Raw genomic sequence first — 23284 nt, forward strand, 5'->3', positions numbered from 1 at the left:
TGCTAGACCACAGAGAACACAACCCGGGCAGTTGGAGTCGGCCCAGTGCCTGCCATGCCTGAGAGGGTCTGAAGGGAATTACATGAGAGGCCCCAGCACGGTGGCTCCTCTCAGCGAACTGGCCAGCATCCTTGAAAAAGGAAGTTTTGCTTTCACTCAGCCAGTCCTTGGGCCTCAGCTAGGCGGCCTTTTGCCCTGGACCCCACGCTTCAGAGGCCCTGGTTCCTGCCCTTGGTTAGTGATGCCTCTCACCACGGCCAGAGGGCCATCCACCCAACATCTCCTATCTCCTCCTGGACTGTCGAGCGGCAGGGACCGTGGCAGTCCTTATGCGTCACCTTTAGCACTCTATCCCGGCTTCCGAGAAGCTAAGTGTAGATGTGAATGTAGTATATAGGCTGCTGTTTTCTTAGGCTCCCTTCCACTGCAGCCGGGACCCTCACAGCTGTGGGAACTTCTTGGAAAATTTCTTATTTAAAAGATCAAGTTGATTCACCACCTCGGGCTGAGGAAATAAGAAAATTTAAAATAACCTGGGTTGGATTCCACGGCAGTTCACGGCCCAGACGTGAGGGCAGCGAGGAGTGCAGAGCAGACAGGATGCCTGAGGAGTTCACATGGTTGGCAGGACAAGAGCTATCCGGCCGCAGAAAGGACCTCCGCGGGGGAAACCCATTCTGCTTTCAGAGGCGTTGGGCCAGCGGCTCATTCTGCATGTAGCCCATGCGTGCATCGCTCTACCACCACTGGAGCTGTGAGTGCCTGAAAATGAACTCAGCCTTCTGTGAGCCCACTGTCTGACGTGAAGAGACACGATGAAGAACCCATGTTTACACCATACAACTGTTGCAGAAGAAGAAGAGCTTGATTGTGGCAGAATTCCTCTTGAAGTGGCCTCAAATGTTTCTAGTCTTGCTGTGGGATGTTCTGTATGGCAATTGTGTTGCTCTGATTGGTCAATAAATAAAACACTGATTGGCCAGTGGCTAGGCAGGAAGTATAGGCGGGACTAACAGAGAGGAGAAAAGAAAGAATAGGAAGGTGGAAGGAGTCACTGCCAGCCTCCGCCAGGACAAGCAACATGTGAAGATGCTGGTAAGCCATGAGCCACATGGCAAGGTATAGATTTATAGAAATGGGTTCATTTAAGCTATAAGAACAGTTAGCAAGAAGCCTGCCACGGCCACACAGTTTGTAAGCAATATAAGTCTCTGTGTTTACTTGGTTGGGTCTGAGCGGCTGTGGGACTGGCGGGTGAGAGAGCTTTGTCCTGACTGTGGGCAAGGCAGGAAAACTCTAGCTACATAGTCTCATCTCTACTTTCTGCTGCAATTCACAGCCAACAGATTGCTAGTCGCTACTCGTCAATGATGGTGGACCTGCACGGCAATTTAAAACCGGTAAGCAACTTGATAGCAGGTGGTTCTTGCCGAGATAAAGGTTTAGGCTCACCAATCCTCTTCTTTTTCCCATCCCCCACGTTCCCAAGCTCTGTTAACAGCTCTACTACTCTCCATTTCTGTGGGCTCAAACTTTTCCAGAGTTCACGTGTGACTGGGATCATGTGACGCCAGTCTCCCTTCCTGTGCCTAGCTTATTTCACTTAACATGATGCCCTCCAGGTTCATCTACATTACCACAAAGGATGAGATTTCATTTTTCTTGCGATTGAATAGTATTCCATTTTTCATACGTGTGTTTTGTATTTCTTTCTTCGCCATTCATTGGTCAATGGACACTTAGGTTGATTACCTATCCTATTATTATGAAAAAATGCTGCAATTGATATGGGAGTGAGGATATTTCTTTGGCATGTTGACTTCATATCCTTCCCTCCCTCCCTCTCTTCCTTCCTCCCTCCCTCTCTTCCTCCCTCCCTTTCTTCCTTTCTTACTTTGAGACAGGGCCTCACCATATAACCCTGGCTGGCCTAGAACTTGCTATGTAGACCAGGTTGGCCTTGAGCTCACAGAGATTCACCATCTGCCTATTGAATGCTGGGTTAATTAAAGGCATGCACTGCCACACTAAACTTCATTTTCTTTGGATATAGTCTTTGGAACTGTTGAATAAAATGATAGTTCTGCTTATAATTTTTTTTATTCATTTGTCCATACATCTTTACATTCCTCCCCCCATTTGTCCATACATTTTTACTTGCAAGTGTTCATTGCAGAGAGTCATTGGTCTGGTTTGAGGCCTCTGGTTTCTGCTGCACTATCCATGCTGGGCCCTCATTGGGACTCCTCGTGGATATCCTGTTATTGCCCTGTGTCCTGGTGATCCTGCAGCTTTGGGTCTGCAGGACCCGCTCCTTCACTTGCTCTGGTCAATCACAGATCAGATAGAAGTTATGAGGTGGGCCAACTCATAACCCTGGTTCTGGGCCCTAGTAGTTGTAGGGTTGGTCAGTCTGCCAGCTCTTCCCTGTCCTCATCACCAGGGTACTACGATCTCCAATACTGCCCTGGCTAGTTCACTCCTTGCAGCAATGAGCAGGAGGCGGGGCCAGTTCTCCTGCTCTCACGTCCTCAGGGGCAGCTCTCCCACACCTGGACCATCAGGGCCAGCTCTACTGTGTTGCCCAGGCGAGGTGTAGGGGCAGCTCTTCTGAGTGCTGCATCTGGTGAGGGGCAGGGACAGCTCTCCTGCTCTTATGACCTCAGGCTCATCTCTCCCACCTGCCACAGGCAGTGAGGGGGTGGACACATCTCTCTCAGCCCACCTCACCATCGTAGTGCGGGGACTACAGATGTGGGAGACCATGCCTGCCCTTATGTGGGTTTGGGGGATCTGGATTCAGGTCCTCACACTTGTGCAGCAGGCTCTTTGCCCGGTGGGTCATGTCTTGAGGTTTCGTGTCATATTTTTACGGTGAATATATGTCACAAATACATCTAAACATATAGAATATACAACATCAAGGGTGAACCCTACTGTAAGCTACAGACTTCAGGGGGTGATGTGTCAGGTTTATCGCTGTAAAAATGGGTTACTCTGATGGGGGAATGTTGACAATAAGGAAGGTATTCAGATAGAAAGTTTTTTTTGTTGTTGTTTTCTTCCTACTATTCTAAAATTCTGAAGTTGAACTAAAAAGATAACTTCCTAAAAACACTTTGGATATAATGGGCTAATTAAATCTATGCTATTAAATTAAATTCACTTGATTCTCTTCACTCTTTCATCAGCTACTAAGGAAGTGGCTGGAATTCCATTTCTATTGGGCCAGCACTGACTGTCCTAGAGTCTGGATTATTTTTTGTGCTTTTACATACCTACAGTATGTACAGAAAGTTATACTTTTTTGTTATTTTATAACAAGAATTTATCATTTGTAGGTTCAGCTAAAAGTTATTAGTTACAGAAAATTAGATTTCATTATTTTTTTAAAAAAAATTTGGTTTTTGTTTTTCTTTCCTCCTCCCCCCTTCCCCCTGCCTCCTGTGTGTCCCCCCAGCCTGGGTAGCTGTCCTCACACTTTCATGTCACATAAAACTTGTTTTCCTCTCCATTACAACTTTGCCTTCCTCTCTTGTGGTCTCCTATCTAGTTTCAAGTCTATACCAGTATTTGCAAGCATTACATTTCAGGATTTCTGTATGAGAAAAAAACATGAGCCTTTTGTCTTTCTGAGACTGGGTCACCTTGCTTAACATGATACTCTCTATATCATTTCATTGAAAAATCTCATAATTTTGACTCTAAGTAAGCTTCTTTTATCTGTCCATTAAAAAAATGACTGAAATATATAAACAGTTTATAGAGATCGAACTTGTGCAAAAGACCTAGAGTGTGGTTACATGCAGCAAGTTTTTTTGTTGTCGGATGGGCATTGTGTTTATCATGCCCTAGCAAAGTATTGGCATATGAAATGTGCATTCTTACTTGGGCTTGGTGTAGAATGTCCTTGGGAGCAGGAGAGACAAAAAGAACATTAGGAGTAAAGAGGGTGCTATAAATGCTCCTTGTTTTTGTTCTAGGGAGTGTGCCTTGGTATTTTGTCCCATTCTTGTGCCTGTAGTCATATGTTGCCTGGACAAAGACCTGCAGCTAAGATCTGTTTGCCCCTTGGCTTCTCACTGCTGCTCTAAGACAAGCTTCCCCGTGGGCAAAATCAGGCACTGAGCAGTGATCTTCAGAATTTTCTTCTTGCTGGTAATTTTCCCACTCTAATAAAGTAATTTTGCTTGGGCAGATTTCACGGGAACTGTTTTAAATGCTACATGTTGATGGGGGTGTTTGAAAAGTTCCTCTCTCTTTTTCTATTCCTACTGCTCGCCCTCATTTTCTCTTAAGCTAGAAAGACCGGGTAACAGAACATAAACAAACATCTAGGGGTATACAGAGATTTTTCCAGCCCTTTCTGATGTTCAGACTTTTGCAACTCAAAAAAAAAAATCTCTTTGAATCAAGTTGACTTCACCTGAGTAGATACCATCTGTTACAGCAGCCCTACGCCTCCCCAATCTCCCTGACTTCAAGTCTTGGTAGTGACAGGTGAGTAGGGCCCCCTTTCTCCCAAACCCTGCCCAAGAAGCTGTCAGGCAACATCAGCAGGCAGGAAGTGGGCTGGGGATGAGGGGGTCTCCACCCATTCCCAGCTGCTTAAGTAGTAGGCAGGGGTATCCAGGTCAGCAGATACTCCAGACCAATTTATACCACATGCTACCCACTAAAAAAGCTAGGAAAGGACCTGGAATGTTAATCCCCTTGTTTTCCCCATGCCTTGTGTTTGGAATCCAAAAGGATCCATCAGGAACAGTTGGATTTGGCAGTGTCAAGGGAATTATTAGGCAGCTAGAAGGAAGTGAAGGCCAGCACACACCAAGAGACGCTGTCTACGTGGAACATTGGGTATCGGTGATTAGATGTCAAGACCCATCACTCTCCAAGTGGTGATGTCTTCACATAGTCTTTGTGACTTTCAGATATAACCCAAAGACAACTTTGACAGATTATCAGAAACTTTTGGGGAGGGTGATGGGTGGAGTGGGGAAAGGAGTGAGGTAATTTTTTAAAAAAATGACTTCATCTAAAAGTACAATAATACCATCACCTCAGTGGTTTTGCTACAGCATCTTCTCATGCAGTGTGGAAGAGAAATTTTTTTTGGGGGAAACCCCCAGTGAGTCACTATAAGTTTCATTAGCACTCTAAAATAAAAATATGTACTCCTATTTATCTATCATATCTTAATGCATTTTTAACATTTTGCAGGAGATAGTTGACTTTTTCTTATTCTACTTTTTAAAGAATGTTTTGCTGTGACTTTATAGTGCTTAAGGTCTGGGTTCATAATTTTATGAATTGTGTACACACACAGACACACACACAATTTTTTATATTCCATAATAGTAGGAAAACACTAAATGGTTACCTCTGTAAACGTGTTCCTATTGACCTGCAAACCAACTTTTACCACTTCAAAAGGATTGACCACAACGGCTTCTGTTAGTCCAGATCCAAGTCCAGCAATGGCAAATGTCTAGAAAAATAAGTCAATCAATGCTTTAAAACAACTGATCATGTGTGTTGGATTAAATATTCTGTTCATTATACAATACAGTCAAAGTCAAGACAAGAACAAAGGACCCTACTAAGTGCCCTATATACCATTATTAAACAGTTTGAATTCTTGATTAGATGCTGACAATCCATGGAGAAGAAATTACAGAAGCCACAAACCACATCCTAATGTTTTCAAAATAAAACGTCAAAGCCCCATCAACAATGATGTTTTCCTTTAACAAAAGGGGAGGCTGTTTGACTGGTTAAAGGTGGATCCTAAAACATCTTCATGTATATAATGGAAGAGTTTAAATTGTAAAGGAAGAGCTCCATTTAAAAATATCTACTTAAATGTATTTATTGACTAGAACCACAAATAAAATGTTTACATAAGGTCACCTCCCAGGTACATAACTGGAAACATTCAAATGTATAGCCATGTTCTTAGAACCACTGCTTAAGATTATTAACAAACAAAATTATTCTCATTCATTCTCTATTTTGTTTTGTTTTTATTCCCAACACTGAGGATGACAGCCAGGGCCTTTTACACAGTAGGCAGAACTCTATCACTGAGTTACATCCCAGCTATCTTTTGTTTTTAAAGGAGTGATTGCTGTATTTTTGTACCTAAAAGCTGATGACTAAACACCTTGATGAGAAATGGCTAGTTGTTCTCAAGGGCTCCTCTAAATCTAGAACATTGATCAAAGGACAGTTGCATGTCAGATTCTTTTCGTCTATGGGTTGAATGTCAGCAATAGAAACCTAATCCCAGTACTTGGGAGGCAGAGGAGGGCAGAGCTCTCTGAGTTTGAGGCCAGCTTGGTTCTACCTAGTGAGTTCCAGGACAGCTGGGACTACATAGAGAAACCCTGTCTCAAAAAAAAAAAAAAAAAAAAAAAAAAGGAACAAAAAAGGAAACAAGAACTTTAGCAATAGGAAGCAACAATTTTCTTCTACAGCGAATCTAAAGGTTTCCTAGAAAATGTACACTAGAAATAAGCACAACAATAATTAAAGCACATATGCGTGCACAGCAGAAAAACAAAACCTTCACTCTCCAAAATCCCTTGCTGCTGAACTAGTTCCAGGGAAGACAGAAATCTTCTTCTCTTCACTTCATTCCTTCCTTCCAGTCTCCGAGACAAGGCCTTTATAGCCCAAGTTGGCCTTAACTCTCACAGTGATCCACCTGCCTTAAGCTTCCAAGTGTTTGGATTACAAGCATGTACCATACCTGGCTTCAGCTGGTCCTTATTTAGTGTTTCTGATAATTTAAAAATAAGAGAGATGGGAGTAAGAAATGTTCTGTATCATTAAAGTAGAGGCAGGGTTGACTGAGGAACAGGAGTGTGGGGAGGTTGAAATGTAGCCCACACCCCACCTACCAAGTGAGAGCCACAGAGAGACAGTGGTCAGGAGAGGGAAGGGCTGGCCCTCACACCGACACCATCTGTGCTGCTGGGGCCATGCACTCATCCTAGAACTCGGGATAAGCCAGTTCCCTCGTCTGCACAACAGAGAGAGTAATGTCGAGTTTCTCGACAAGGGTCAAACTAATGCATGGATGTCCTTTTAAATCACTTTCCAAACATAGCTGCCCTGGTTTCCCACGAAAAAGGAGGAAGAGTGGAGTTGCACACAGATTCTAGGAGAGAAGGATTACTAATGATGATTTCCCTTTCTCCCACTTCATTACAATTTTAAGCATAATTTGTTTAGGGTAACTGACCAAATATTTTCTCATTTATCTCAGACTTCCATCATGGAGTCCAGTAAGCAGGGAGAGAGAAAAATAAACCAGCCCCAAACTCTTCTGACTGGGAAAGCTAAAATCCAGATGTTAGGGTTTTATTACTCACTGTATGCAACCTTCCAAGTAATTCACTTTTTTTTTGGTCCCTCTATAAAGCTCAGCTACATCTGCTGTCAGAACTAGCATTCAGCAGTCCCTTGTCAAAAGAATTGATCAGATATCAGCAGATCATGTTACTTAGATTGTTACAGAGGCAAGCCTTTGCTGTCGGGTTTCCAGCCCTGGCTTTCATGTGAGCACCAGGGCATATTTAACGGCTAAATGCCTCACTGTATCCAAAAAGAAACGGGAGTAAATGAGCTCAAGAAGAGAAGAGGACTGAATATGGTTTGCATGAGTTCATTTATAGTGGATGGAGTGGCCAAATACTTTTCCATTTCAAATCTTGAGTCAAAAGACTTGCAGTGTCTCGCATGGTACCTGTGTGCAGCTATGAAAGAGCCAGCCAGTCCTTTGGAGGCCATATTTTATTTACTCCTACTAGGAAGTCTTTAATCTTCTTTTTCTCAAGATGTTTCCAAAGGAAGATACTATGGAAAAGTCCCCCGTCCCCGTCCCCGTCCCCCCGTCCCCCCCCCCCCCCCCCCCCCCGCCCCTGACACACACACGTTTTTTTTGAGACAGGGTCTTAACCATGTAGCCCTAGCTGTTCTAGAAATTACTGCATAGATCAGGTTGACTCACAGAGATCCATTTTCCTGCCTCTGCCTCCTCCTGAATGCTAGGATTCAAAGCATTAACCTCCATCACTCCAGGCATGGAATTTAAAACAAAATCTTATCCACCTGAGATTCCTGGTATCACTGCTCCTATCTATGAGAGCATGCCTCAGCCACCCTGTTGAGTCAGGAGGTTGGATTGGGAGCTTTATCTAAAAAGATCCTTTCTAGAAAGTAGGCATGTAAGAATGTTGAGGATAAGAATGACTTTTTTGACAATCTGTTAGAGAAAACATTCTGAAACAAACTTTTACAAGGAAAGGATATATAATCCCTGATACACAGTGTTCTGATATATTTGCCTTTATGATGGTCAAAAATGAAGCACACTTCACATTTTGATTTGAAGTATCTTTTCCCAGGCCAACAGTGCCATAAGAGCTCATGATGCTGGGTAGAAGAAGTATACCACAGCTCTCAGCTGGTTATTCCTTCAGGAAAGTAAGCAACCAATACTTTATAGCATATGCTGACACTTACCTGTGATGCTCAGTGGGTTGGATGTACCCAATGCACTTTTTCTTTTTTTTAGCTTACAGTGGTTTTATAATCAAAGAGCTGAAGGCAAAAATGTTGTTTTTCCGAATAGAATTTTGAGGTTGTAGCAGCCAAGCAGGGATTTTCCTAGAGGATAGACGTCACATTGCCATGCAGAGCAATGAGGCACGGTATTGTGTTTCCTTTGCAGACTGGAAGAAGGAGGTTCGTGCAATTGCTCTCTCTGGGGCTCTCAGTGCACACACATTTGGTCAATATAATTTAACTTGGCTTTACGAAAGGGAGCAAAGTCGCCAGTCAGTGGTGGCACACACGTTTAATCCCAGCACTCAGGAGGCAGAGGCAGACGGATCTCTGTGAGTTCGAGCCTAGTCTGGTCTACAGAGTGAGTTCCAGGACAGGCTCTAAAGCTACACAGAGAAACCCTGTCTTGAAATACCAAAAAAAAAAGGAGCAAAGCAAAGTCCCCAAGCAGGGAGGACTGACAAAGAGCAGTGACCACTCACCATGTGAGCTTTGTGAACTACCTGAGCTGTGCCATTGTAGGATCCGTATTCTCCCCAGCTGAGTTGTTTACACTCATTCCAATAAAAGGCCCTTCAGTCTGCCCCTGACCACAGAGTGATTTTATCCCAAGTGACTTGAAGTCCTATAAATATAGGACTTAAATACTACAGCTTGAGCAACAGCTGGGAAATTGACCTGTTAGGAAATAATCTCAGGCGTATTGACTTCTGCATAAATAGATACATGCAGCGTGTATGTAAACAAATGCATGCCTTGGTTTCCAAAGGTGAATGTAGTCTTTATTTTATGTTCTTGACCATATCTTATAGAGGCCTTTCTAGACATATCATTATTATCGTAAATTCATCACTGAGAGCCATAAAATAGCCAGATTGTGAGAGTTATTATGAAGATGGCTTTCAACAAGTAGCTGAACATTGAATAACTCAAATTCATATTTTAGTAGCTGGGATTTGGGAATCAAAAGGGTTTTTGTTTCTGGATCTTGCTTTATGAAATAACATACACACTTAAGTATAATAAATATTCTCACTTACCAGCCCCGGTGATAGCGACACAGATCCCAGCAATTTCTTGTACTGCTCAAAGGTGGAAAACTGTGAAACCAAACCAAACCTAGAGATTTATAACAATTTCCACAACAAACTCTCTAATTGGCCAAAAGTCCTTCAGTAAATCATTATATTAATCAGCATTTAAAAATGATGAACCATCTAACATAGCTTTTAATCCTGTCTGGGGCTGTTGCTATAAGATGCCATTTTAACATTCCCATTTTTCAAATGTAGTTATAATAACTTACAGAAAATCTGATGGAATCCCTTATAGCAGTAAATGAACCATACAACTCTCATTTACCATGGCCGTTTTCAGTTTCCCCAGACATCAATAGACTTCTTTCTTATGGCAGTGATTCAAAATTATAGGCCCAGAGACCTGAAATCCTTGGTCTTACATGTTTTTTTTTTTTTTTTTCTACGAACCACTTTCCAAGAAAATGCCCCGTTTTCTAACACGCTTGGAGAAGACATCCACTTCTCAGCCTTGCATGTACAAATGCTCGTTCTCCTGATAGCTCCACAGAATGTTTAACATTAAGTGAATGCAAAGATGCCGTGATAAACTAGGGGAGGGCCCATCAAGTGTATCTAGCCCACTCCTTTGCCCCGAAGAAAGACGGTTCTCAACCTTGTTCCCTCCTTTAGGATCTGAAGATAATGGAGAACAGGGATCAATAGCGATGCTGTTCGCACCCTCAGAGGACAATAGTAAGTTGCACAAACATATTTTTTTTTCAGGGCAAAATGAAATAATTCATTCCCTGTGTTCTATATTTTGGAAAACAACTCTGCTTGGGCAGGATATTTTGTTTCTGAGTTACCAGTATCAATGATAGTAAGTTGTACTCTTAGGACCTGCAGTGTCTGAGTCTCAAGAACCAAGAAATGGATGGTAAATCATGCTGTTATTTCATAGCTTAATAAAATAGAGCAAGGTGAAGGAAAAATAGGGTTTTGGGGGCTAGTTATACTCTATTGCTAGAAAGAGGTGGTTTCTTGTGTACATGGCCTCTGGAGTCTTTAGGTAGCCCAAGAATCATTTACTAACAGATTGACTCTTCTTATTCTTTTAAAGAATGGGATCATCGCCATGACACTTTAGATGAAGTTTTGATATAGACTTTTCTAGAATAAGGATTTGTTCATTCACTAACTAAATATTTATTAGATTCCTCTCATTCTAGGCACTCAGAATACAGCAAACACAGCACACACTGCTGCTTTCCTGACCCCACACAGTAGGCACTACTGCTGCTTTGGTGAGAGACCCATTAGAAGCCTTAGAAGTCATTCCAGAGGGAAAAATAGAAGTCTTAGGTATTTGTTTGTTTCTTTGAGTCAAAGAGTCGTTATATAACCCAAGCTAACCTAGAATTCACTTTCGTAGTCTATATTGCACTTGAACACATGACAATCTTCCTTCCTCAGCCTTTTAAATGTTGAGATTATAGGTGTGAGCTACCTGCTTGGCTCTACTAGTAGGCTTTAAAGAACATTCACTTCTTTTTTTTATGATTGTTATCACCATCATTGTGTTTAGACCATCACTTTGCCAGGCTTTTGAAGTGAGCAGTATACATCTGAAGCCTGCCTATGCCACTTCATCATGAAAGCATGAGAACATTGCTTCACCTGTCCAAACGTCAACTGCAAGAGCCTTAGCTATTAGCGTTGTCATGAAATAATATAATACAACTAGGATTCCCTGACACGAGACTTAGGCTTAGGAAAATTTGTTTCTATTTCGTGTCTTTACTTATGTTAACAGAGGAACCACTGATGTTGAAATCGTGAAAGTCTGCTGTGGTCCAGGAACATGCTAAGATCTTGCATGTACTACTCTACTGAATCCACATGACAATTTTGTCAGACAAGAGGAGAGGGTATGGGTTGTGGTTATCCCTCAGTAGTAGTGTGCTTTCCTGGCATATAGAATGCCTGGTGTTCAGTCTCTAGTTCTTACAAAAAGAGGGGTGAGGATATACTCATGAGCCACATCTCACTATAGTCATTATGTTGGTTTTTTTTTGTCCCATATACCATTTTGGAATCAATTCTCTACACTGGCATTGGGTCCTGAATATTTTGGGAGATGATGGGCCTCATAGAAATCTCCACTACCTTAGTAATTTACTGTGTGAGATGCATTTGTTCAATGTTTGTTTATCTTTTTTCCTGTCTGGCTTTCTGTCATTTCAGGGATTAAAGACAAAACTGGGATTTCAAGGAAGAAGTCTAGGGACATAGACTCAGCCCACAAGTCTATCAGCCCTTACGAGGATTTTCAAGCATATGCCTGGGGACAATTCTAGTCTTTTTTTTTTTTAATTTTCCTATCTTTATTTTTCTCTTTGTTTTTAGACCATGCTCATTAAAAGACCTATTGAGAAAACTCATCCTAGATGTTCTGTCCTTGGACGCAGTGGAGTTGTATGAGAACCATGAGCCATTCAACTCTTGCTTCTAAGACGGGAGCTGAGAAGTGCTCCCTACAGTACTCATCTCTACTCATACAGAAAGGTCCCTCTGAGCACTCTTCTCACTGCCCTTTGGAAGCAGAGGCTCTCCAGGCTGACTGGCAAGCACAGGGACTGCTCCTAGCTGTACACTATCATGCTCTCATCCTCTAGTCATCTGGGATGGTTATTTTCTGGGTGGTAGGAGTTCTCTCATAGGCTTACACTGCTGAATACCAGAGGGGATTTCTCTGAAAATCTCTCTCTGTCTCTCTGTCTTTCTCCTGTCAGTCCCAGTAACCTTACTCTTCCTAGAGTCTGATCTTTATAAGGAGTTTCCTGGGTTCTGCCTCTATTTCCCGCCTTACTTAGGGCCTTTCATTGGGGCTTTCATAGGCTCATCTTCTTTGTTTTCTCTCTCCCAGATGTTGCCGTCCTTCATTGTGTGATATTAGTATCTTTAAACAAAACTGCTGCTTCATGTACATTATTGTTACTCTTCACGATGTTGCTCATGAAGGAGAGTTAATACGGCTGTTACTCCATCTCGATCAGAAATGGAAGTCTTGGCCTTCAAGATACTTTGAATAGGAAATGTGGGGATTTGGATAAATGGAAGAGATTATCTCCAAATATGAACTCTTTTTCTTATAAATTTCTTCCTGTTTCATTTACTCATTTGAGCATCAACTATGTGTGGACACCACAGGAGGTGAAGATACACAGTAGCGCACATGCAGACTTCACATGCTTATAACTGCCCATGAGTTGGGTCAGGGTAAAAAGTCCTAGTAATTTGAACATAAAAAAACAATTGCATTTCTGGCCTTGGGAAGCTGAATAGCAGACTCTAGAACCCAGAACATGCTGCCTCCCATCTCTCAGTGTCTCTGTCTGAGTCTTGTCTTCATTTCTGTTTGTTGATTACAGTTTGATTCTGTCTTCATTTTTGGAAAGAAATATTATTATTTTAATTATGAACCTCATTTCAAACAATAAAATACAGACAAGCATAAAATTGCCTGTTTCTGATTATGGGAACAATTGTAACTAAAGTGTCCATCCCAAGGAAAACATATATACATGATGTATGCATGTAGGTGTGTGCACACAAGCATGTGCACTTATGCGCGCCCGTGCGCGCGCGCACACACAGACACAGACACACACACACACACACACACACACACACACACAGAAACATTCTTGAATATTTTATTCAGAGGTAAATTTCAATGACACACAATGAGATAGTTTATGAGGTATGAAATCGTTACAATCAGATGGTTGCTTTTCCCAAATCCTAAGATAAATACCTATAAAATGAATGCTTTCATAAATTGTGTTGAAAAACTAGTGTTATCCATCTGGCAAAGATACACTTAACTACAAGTTCTACTTAAAAAGCCAATGTACTTACCATATGTCTCAATAGTTTTAAGGTAAAATCTACTTGCAACAAGATGTCTGGGACACATCCACCATATCCAGTTGCCCAACAGTTCATCTGTTAACCATTGTTCTGGCACGGAGCACTGCTCTATTTTATTTTTTTAGAGACTAACTCAGTTTTGTAAGGCTCGAGGTTTTTTTTTTTTTTTCTTCTTCCTTTTTTTTTTTTTTGTAAAGGATTGTTCAACATTGATAAAACTTAATCCTCTTAAAGTGTAAATTGTCTCCAATATATAGCATTAAGGGAAATGACTGCAGGAAGAAGTCTAATTACAATTTACTTTATTTATACACGGAAAACACTGAACAAATGAATATATTATTCCAGGGAGATGAAGTGACTTTCCTTTTGAACAGGAACTCTGTTCTGTTTGTTTACTTGGGCAATCTTTTATCAAGTGAAGCCGTCTCATAATTCAATTCAGCCCTTTTGTGTACTTTGGTGAACTTTTTCCAGATCCTCTACTGCGATTCAGATCCTTATAATGAAATTTGTATTGAAGCAATAATATGAGAGCACAAAACGTACAGCAACAAAGAAGACACGTTTATAGAGAAAGTATGTTTTGAAGTGTTCTTTTCTGAACTTGAGACCTGAATTTAAATTCTATTACGTTACTATTTGACATAATGCAAAAGTTTGATGTTTGTATATATATGTTGGTTATTTCATCATGTTTTTAAACCCAGTCATTCCCTTAATTCACTCAGTAACAGCATGTAAGCTGTTCCTTCTTGCCTTTCAGGAATATCGGGGATAGAAATTGAGTATGTGAAAAAGCCTTATGCCATTAAAATAAATGGCATAAAGTTGGAAGGAAGTCTTTACATTTATGTTTATGTTATTTTTTATAGAAAGACAAAGCCATATTTGGTGATGTCAGAGATGGGGGTGGGTGGGAGGGCCATGCCAGTTAGAGCTACTGCAATTAGGATTTTTTGCCTGATAGAACACTCTGGGAAACAGTGTGGAGGTCTTTTATCCTTCGAGGGTCTGGCACACATCCATGGACACACACTCAACACCAGTGAGTAGTACATAAACCTACAGAGTCATACATTAAAGAAATGGAAATAATAATTTTGTAAGCACCAGCAGAGAATTTTAGCAGAAGATATTAAAGGGGAAAATAAAGTTGACTTGTTAAAAACATTATGTAAGAATCATACACAAATAAACAGTATACTTCATGAGACAGAAATGATTTCAAGAGTGATTTTCTACTTCTTTTTCTTTAATAGTCATTGCTCCAAAGGAACATTTCTGAATTGCTTAAGAAAAGGTCCACATGATTTTGTAGGTTTTGTGACTTAGTTACTTGAGTCTCAGACACTGCTTTCTCTCTCTCTCTCTCTCTCTCTCTCTCTCTCTCTCTCTCTCTCTCTCTCTCTCTCCTTCCCTCCCCCCTCTCTGTGTAAGTAATTTCCTCATCAGAAAGAAGCACCTTTACCTGAAAAAAAGCACTACACACAAATAAGTATATTTGAAAGACTGACCATGTCTAATTATAACAAAGATTGATTATGCTACAATTTCTGCATTAAAAGTTTTAGTGTTTTACATTAAGTGATATTAGTGCTCCCTTCATTACTATGGGTGTCTTGATATTGTGTGTACACTTGGTGGGAAAGCATTCAGTACTTACCTTGACTGCTCTTTTTGGTGTTTCAGCTAAAATGGGTGGTAGAATTCCTTTGTAAAAGCCAAAAAACCTATTAGAGAAAGAAAATATTGCTATGTAAGTAAGGAAATTGACATCAGAAAATTCTGCTTTTGTTTATGAATAAAGAAAGTGACTATCTAATCTAGCATACCAATTTTGAAGTTTGCAATTCTAGAGTGAAGATAAGAATCCTGTGGCTATCATTGCTACGACACTAAGAAGATAGCTGAGCGATTCTAAGCCTGGAGCCCTGTGAGCAAACTGAGAAACATGGCCACAAGCTCTACCTCACAGACAAGTTTGACTCTTCTCCATTCAGGGGAGTTTTATTTTCTCTGTGTTGTAGTTTACTTCAAGTTATCTAAGGTCTTTTATTTCCTCAGTTTTGGTAACCAAATGAGATTAGGGTTATACCCAATTGTAGTAGATCGAACCTTTTTGAAGTCAGCAAGTCATCATAACCTTTAATTTGGGCTTTATTAGTTAGTTCTGAGTCTGTGAGATTAGGTCTCCCATCCCGAGTTAGTTATGTATACTTTTGAAGTTCCTTAGTGGAAGAGGAAGAAGATTGAGGAGGGCCAGGTTTAAGGTTTATGTAGACTGGCAGAGGAAAAGTTAGACTCTTTCCATATCAACACTGAGGATACTGTGGGAATACATTTAGACAAGAATAAATTTTGCATGAGTGACAAATGATTCTGATCAATTAAAACCCACCACTTTTTTTTTCTTATTGGGTTCTAGGAGTCAACATTGTAACCTCTAGTGTCTAAGAAGCTCGATGCACCTACCACATCTCTTTTTCCACCTTGCCATTATATAAATAGAATATTTTGCTGCATTTTCTGAAGTAATCCATCTTCTTGATTTAGTGGCTACAGAGAAGGACAAGACTCAATATGTCTCTGTTTTAGGATGTCCATTTGACATGGGACAGAAGCTCCTCTGAGTGAAGCCAAGCTTTGCTCTAGCTTCCTCACATTGGGTCTGCTTTCTGTGTGTTTCTAGAACAAAAAGTTAAGAGCTTACTCCAGCTGACCTTGTGTTACCCACCCAAACACAGTGACCTCTTGCTTTTATCAACTCATTGGCTTAAATGGCAAACTCAAAGGAGCAAAGGTTTGCTTTGTGTTTCTAAATTGTTAATAGCACCTTTAGGGGCAGGTGGGATCTCAGCCTATATACCAGAAGCAGAGAGAAGTTAGAAATAAAAGATACTAAGCAGTCAACAATCTTAGGCAGAAGTGCTGTGAATGATGGCTCTCTTGAGAGGTGTGCATGTGGGGAAGACACTGGAATCCTCTGTTTCCAGGGGGAGAACTGGGACTAAGAGCTGGAAGCAGCAAAGAAAGACAGATTTCGGCCAGTTGGATTTTTATCGAAATCACTTCTCATAGGCACAACTATCCAGAGATGGAACGGCTTTTCCTGAAAAGTGGTGAGTTCTACTTTGACATATGGTCAAACAATCTGAACGTCCACCTGTCATGGGTACCAGAGATGAGATGTGTTTGGCAATGGGTGAGCTTGATGATTCTCAAAGTTGGTCTTTTTCAATCATTCTATAGCCCCAAGAAAAGACCAAGAGAACAGGAGAAACTTTGCCTTGCTCTAGACTTTTGTCTCAAGTATAGCATGAATTCTCTGGAAAAGGATTGTCTCACAAGTAACACAAGGACTTCATTTCAAAAGTGATGGGAGAGAATATTAAAAAGAGGTGTAAGGCAGGAGGGAACAGGGAGGCAGCTGGGAGTAACATACGGGTTTAATCTGTAAAGAGCTGGGAGGTCCAGAGCCCTCTGCTTCATGTTGGTGATGCTTCATCGACGGGCCCTCCTTCTCCTCTCTCTGCTCAGCTCCTTTTATGTACAGTGACCTTGTCTCACCATCCTGAGCCTCATAACATACATGGGCAGTTTTAACTGGAAGTTCTAAGGGATCCTAGGCAGCCTTGGGTGGCAAATGGAACTCTAGAATCACACATTTTCCCAAATTGTTTTCACAGAATATCCATGCAACAGTACCCGTGTACTGATGGTCATGGCAGCACCGCTTCTGTGGAGAATTGCCACACACCCAGTCTATTGAAATCACAGCGACCAATGTATTAACACAGTATGAGACAGCTGGGAAAGCAGGGCTTGGTCAGACACCTTGTTCAAATGGACCCAAGTCATATTTAGGAATTGGTACCGAAAATCGCAGTCTTGCTTGGTGTGGTTCAAGCTCCAAAATATAAAACCAGATTATCAGCAGTAGCCATGTTTCTGTCATTTGGAGGAAGCCAATCTGCTGTGGCAAAAGAAGAAATAGAAAAGAAAAGAAAAAAAGGAAGCCCCTATTCAGGGAGACTGGAAAGAAGAAAGGGAAGAGAATCTGGTGCTCAGGTTATGATTCTACCACAGGATGTCTTTAAACTCAGTTACATATAGACCACTTTTGAATATTTTCCCCTGATTTTAATTCTCTGAGATACCCTGTAACATCTCCAGTAAAATTTTACTTAAATACAATTGAACTGTGTTGACTACTTATAGCCCAGAGTCCTGGATCCAGAAAGATTGCCTTGATGGTCCCAATGGCCAACATGGCTTCTGCAGGCCTTCTATGCTATGTCCTTGGAGGAAAAATTAAAAAAAAAATCTGTTAAGAGTGTGCCTTGGGCCAACAGGAAGAGTTGCAAACAAAATGTAGGAAGGAGAATGTGAGGTCGTCCCAAGCTGATGCTGTCTCTCTGGCTTGATTTGGTAGTTGGTTGAAGTCTCTTTAAGCAAAACAGGATGCACAGATTTAAAAACTTCAAGAGGGAATGGCTTATTTGGTGAAAGGTATTTTTCCACCTTTGTATAGAACCATGTGCACTATCCATTTCATGTGCTTCTGGCTTGTTGTATGAGTTTAGTTTGCTATGTTTCTGAGCAAAGTTAGGGAAGTAAAGAGATTGGTGATGTCTATGTCAACATGGTGCATATTATCTACCTCTTGAGAGGAAGATAGCTGCCTTCGGTCTATGTGCTGGATGAATGGAGAGTGAATGAATGGAGAGTGAGAATGCACATGTTGATGAAGCCTTGCTGGCAGTTCCTCCCTGGGTAAGACAGTTAATGGGTCAGTCTGCTTTTAAAATTGAACCTGCATCAAGCCAAATAGAAAAATCTATGGATGAGGCTTAAGAATCACTATGAGACATTTTATAAAAGTGTACTATAAACTTTGGGGCTGGAGAGATGGCTCAGTGGTTAAGAGCTGTTGCTGCTCTTGTAGAGGACCAGAGTTTGGTTCCCAGTACCATGTCAGGAAGCTTACAAACACCTCTAACTTCAGCACCAAGGAACCTGATGCCCTCTCCTGGCCACTTTGGGTGCTTGTACTCATGTGCTCATACCATCATGCAGACAACCCCACTCCCATCCCCACAACCCTCCACAAACACACAATTTACTTTTAAAAATTTAAACATGTACCCTCCCCTAGGCCCCATATTCTGGCCCACAACTCTGGCAGCTTTACCAGATACGTTGAACTTGACAGAAGAGAAAATGGGGAATAGCGTTGAATACATTGGCACAGGAGACAACTTCCTGAATAAACACCAATTGTGCAGACAGTAAGCTCAACAATTAATAAATGAGACCTCATGAAACTGAAAAGCTTCTGTAAGGCAAAGGACATTGCCAAGAGGACGAAACAGCAGCCTAGAGAATGGGAAAATCAACCCCACATCTGACAGAGGGCCAATTGCCAAAATATATAAAGAACTCAAGAAACTAGACATCAACAAACTAAATAATCCAATTTAAAAAATGGGGTACAGATCTAAACAGAGAATTCTCAAACAGAGGAATCTCAAATGGCTGAGAAACACTTAAAGAATTGTTTAACATCGTTAGTCATTAGGCAAATGCAAATAAAAATGACTCTGAGATTCCACCTTGCATCTGTCAGAATGACTAAGATCGGAAACACAAGTGGCAGCTCATGCTGGTGAGGATGTGGAGAAAGGGGAACACTCTCCCATTGTTGGTGGGTGTGAAAACTTGTACAGCCACTTTGGAAATAAATTTGGTGGTTTCTCGGAAAATTGGGAATCAACCTACCTCAAGATCCAGCTATACCACTCCTGGGCATATAACCAGAAGATGCTCTACTGTATCACAAAGACACTTGCTCAATTATGTTCATAGCAGCTTTATTCATAATAGCCAGAAGCTGGAAACAACCCAGATGACCCTCAACCAAAGAATGGATAAAGAAAATGTGATACATTTACACAATGGAGTATTACTCAGCTGTTAAAAAAAATGACACCAGGAAATTTGCATGAAAATGGTTGGAACTAGAACAGATCATCCAGAATGAGGTAACCCAGACCCAGAAAGACAGACATTGTATGCACTTACTTATACATGAGTATTAGCTGTAAAGTAGAGGATCACGAGGCTGCAATCCACAGACCCAGAGAATCTAAATTACAGGGAGGCCTCAAGGGGGGGGACACCTGAGTCTCACTGTGAAGGGGAAAGAGAATAGACAGCACAAGTGAACAGGGTGTGTGTTTTGATAGAGGGTGGTCATGGGAATAGAAAGATTGGGTGAAGGGAGGATGGAGGGAGAGAGTGAAATCAGGGGTCATCTCTGGGATGAGCTAGAAACATAGTGCAAAGAAAACTCCCAGGAATCTATGAGGGTGACCCTAGCTAAGACTCCTATCAATGGGGGATGTGGGGCTTGAACTGGCCACCTTCTGTAACAGGTAAGACTTCCACTGGAGGGATTGGGACCCAGTTCAGCAGCAAAACCTTGGACCTACAATTTGTCCTGCATACAAGATGTGCTGGGGTAAAGGTGGCGCAGAAATTATGTGAGTAGCCAACCAATGACTGGTCCAGATTGATACTCATATCATGAGAGAGAGCCCACCCCTGACACTGCCTGAGGGCTAGGATCCAAAGGCCCGGAGACCTAGGATAGAACTGAACATGATCAGCAATTAAAAACAAGTCAATGAAATGATTCCTAATGATGTTCTGATATACTTAAAGATGGGTGCCTAGCCCAACTGTCATCAGGGAGACTTCACCCAGCAATTGATGGAAACAGATGCAAAGACCTACAGCCAAATACTAGGCAGAGCTCAGAGAATCTTGGGAAAGAAGGGGAGGAAGAATTGTGGGGACCAGAGGGGTCAAGGACGACACAAGAAAACCCACAGAATCAACTAACCTGGGCTCATGGGGGCTCAGAGAGACTGACTTGCCAACCAGAGAGTCTGCATGGTACTAATAAAGAGCCTAGGTCCTCTGCACATATGTTAACAGCTGTGTAGCTTGGTCTTCTTGTGTGACTCCTAACAGTGGGAGTAGAGGCTGCCTCTGACTCTTTTGCTGACTTTTGGGACCCTATTCCTCATACTGAGTTGTCTCATCCAACCTTAATGAGAGAGGAGGTGCCTAGTCTTACTGCAACTTGAGTTTGATATGCTGTGGCTGGCTGATAAACATGGGAGGCCTGCCCTTTTCTGAAGAAAAAAGAAGAGGGGTGGATGGGGGGAGTGGAGCTTGTAGGGAGACACTGAGAGGAAAGGAAGGAGGCGAAACTATGACAAGACTGGAAAAAGTGAATTAATTTAATAAAAATATAGACAAGTGTATTATGAACTATATGGCATCCCTCACATTTTGTTCCTAATGTTACTTCTAAGAGGTGTCAGTCTGACTTTATCTTGTGTAAAAAAAATATGAACTTGGATTTATAATAGGATTTCATTAGGATTATTGTAAGTAAAATGTTAGAAATCTGTTGAATATTTCCCATGCACTAGCTACTCTTTAAAAAGTAAATGCATGCATGGGCTGGGAAATGGCTCAGCGGGTTGGAGCGCTTGCTGTCCATGAACCTGAATTTGGATCCCCAACACTAACATAAAAGCCAGGTGTGGCAATATGTGCCTGTGACCCTAGAACTGTGAGGGAGGAGGAGACAGGAGCGTTGCTGAGGTTATAGGCACATGCCTATCTCCACATCCAGGGAGAACCTGTCTCAAGGTAACAAGATGGAGAGTGATAGAGTAGAACACCCCACATCCTTCTCTGGTTTCCATGAGTGCACATCTGCATACACACACATACCACACACACATCACACATTGAAAAATACACATAGGTATTTGTGCATATATTGCTATCATTCAATTTTGCAACAGTCTTTTTCTTTTTTGTGAGACAAATCTCAAACTTTAAATTCCTTTTAAGGAAATTTGTTCTTTGTGTATGGCTATTGTATCTGCATGTACATCTGTGCACCATGCTTGTGTGTAGTACCCAAGGAGGCCAGAAGGGGGCATCAGATATCCTGGGACTAGAGTGACAGACAGTAGTAAGCCACCACATGAGTACTGGGAATCAAACACAGGTCTTCTGGAAGATTAGTCATTACTGCTAACCTCTGGTGATTCTTCAGTTCTTCAAATTATAATTTTTAAGCAATACTCATACTAAAGATACGAGTGTTGTTGCTAAATAAAGATTTAGGAGAAAGTGACTTAGAGTCATTGCAAAAGAAATGGGTGAGGCTATTGCTTTCTGAGAACCCATGATGCATTGCAACCTTACCCTATTAGCATGACGGCCTGTGAGAGATCCTGCCTGAGACCACCATGGAACATGGATTACTAGCAGACCAAAGTCATAGTAAACATAAGGATTGGCATACCAGGTCTCTAAAGCCATTGGTTTATGGTGCTTAGTATGATACATACTAAATGAGAGCTGCTATTTGAAAACCTGGTACATGCCCAGTGCTACAAAATTGGACCACATTTGTTTTCAATCGTACAATCAAAACAGGCCTTGTAGTACTTATGTACATCTATAAAATGAAGATCAAAAACTAAATTGCACGTGTTCTTCTCAAAGACACAGATCACACATAGCTTATTTAAAACATGTTTGTGCCAAAACCATGAAGTAATTTTACCCCACATTTCTTCCTATAAGGTACAACACAATTTAACACATGGGTGGCTAAAAGGTCACCAAACAACCAATGAAGGGCGCAGATTACATGGAAACCGGAGATGTGGAATTCTTAGCTTGTGTGTAGTTTGGTAGTTCATACACAGCAAATTAAACCTTCAAGGACACCTTCTTGTTGTTACTTATTATGAGGGGCAACTTTAGGTTACTCTATTTTAAAATCTAAAATTTAGACATCAAGAGATCAAGCACCCAGGTAGACCTTAATTAAACTGTGTATCTTATAACACCATTTCCTTTCAGGCAAATGGAAAAACACCCATTTGTTTTAAGTTAGCTACTGAAAACTGAAGACAGTGCCGGACAGTGAATAGAAAGGGCAGGGTGTAACATTCTCAAAATCTGACTCAGGTGGAGAAACTAAGGAGTGGAAAAAAAAATCCACATGTCCCTCTACCCCTCCTTTTCTCTGCCTGAGTCACCACCTCATTGGTTTCATTGTTATTTTTTTTTAAATATAGTATATAGAAAACATTTGTTGGAAAATTATTTGTTCTGTGGAGATGGACTCTTAACAATCAGGCTAAGAAATCTTCGGAGTTGCTTTCAGCAGGTTTTGTGTTAGGAACAGCAATGACGATCATTTCTGTCTTTGTGGCTCCAAAAGAAAAAGAACAGTGTAGCTACCTTGCAACTGACCTTTGCAGAGAGACAAACCACATGTACCAGAAAGCTTGCAATCAAACTCAACTGATAAGTTCGTTAGAAAGCAACCATTAAGCAAGGAAATGGTGAATAAAATATAATCCGGCCTTTGGGCTGGAGATATGGCTGAGTCCATGGAGAACCTGCCATGCAAGTGTGAAGACCAGAGCTCAGATTCCCAGCACCCACATGAAAGCCTGAAATCCCAGCTCTGGAGAGCAGGAAACAGCCAGATTCCTGGGCCTCCACGGCTAGTCAGCCTAGCTGACTTTGTTCCAGGTTCAGTCAAGGACCCTGTCTCAAAAGACAAGAAGAGAAGGCTGGGCACATTGGTAGAAAGCTGGCATGTACAAAGTCCTGGGTTTGATTCATCACGAGTGCTTGCTTATTATGCACAA

At 41.4% G+C, this 23284-nt stretch overlaps 1 protein-coding gene across 1 annotated transcript in view; it reads right to left on the minus strand.

Moving 5' to 3' along the window:
* Nucleotides 1–23284, minus strand: part of Slc25a21 (solute carrier family 25 member 21) — a 482333-nt gene that overhangs the window by 38347 nt on the left and 420702 nt on the right. The window contains exons 4-6 of the mRNA XM_028869746.2: nucleotides 15190–15256; nucleotides 9612–9671; nucleotides 5381–5488 (exon numbers count right to left, since the gene is read on the minus strand). Of these exons, the coding sequence (XP_028725579.1) occupies nucleotides 5381–5488; nucleotides 9612–9671; nucleotides 15190–15256 (235 nt within the window). The remainder of the gene's footprint in view (nucleotides 1–5380; nucleotides 5489–9611; nucleotides 9672–15189; nucleotides 15257–23284) is intronic.

This window comes from Peromyscus leucopus, chromosome 14 (genome assembly GCF_004664715.2).
Source record: "Peromyscus leucopus breed LL Stock chromosome 14, UCI_PerLeu_2.1, whole genome shotgun sequence".
Lineage (NCBI taxonomy): Eukaryota > Metazoa > Chordata > Mammalia > Rodentia > Cricetidae > Peromyscus > Peromyscus leucopus.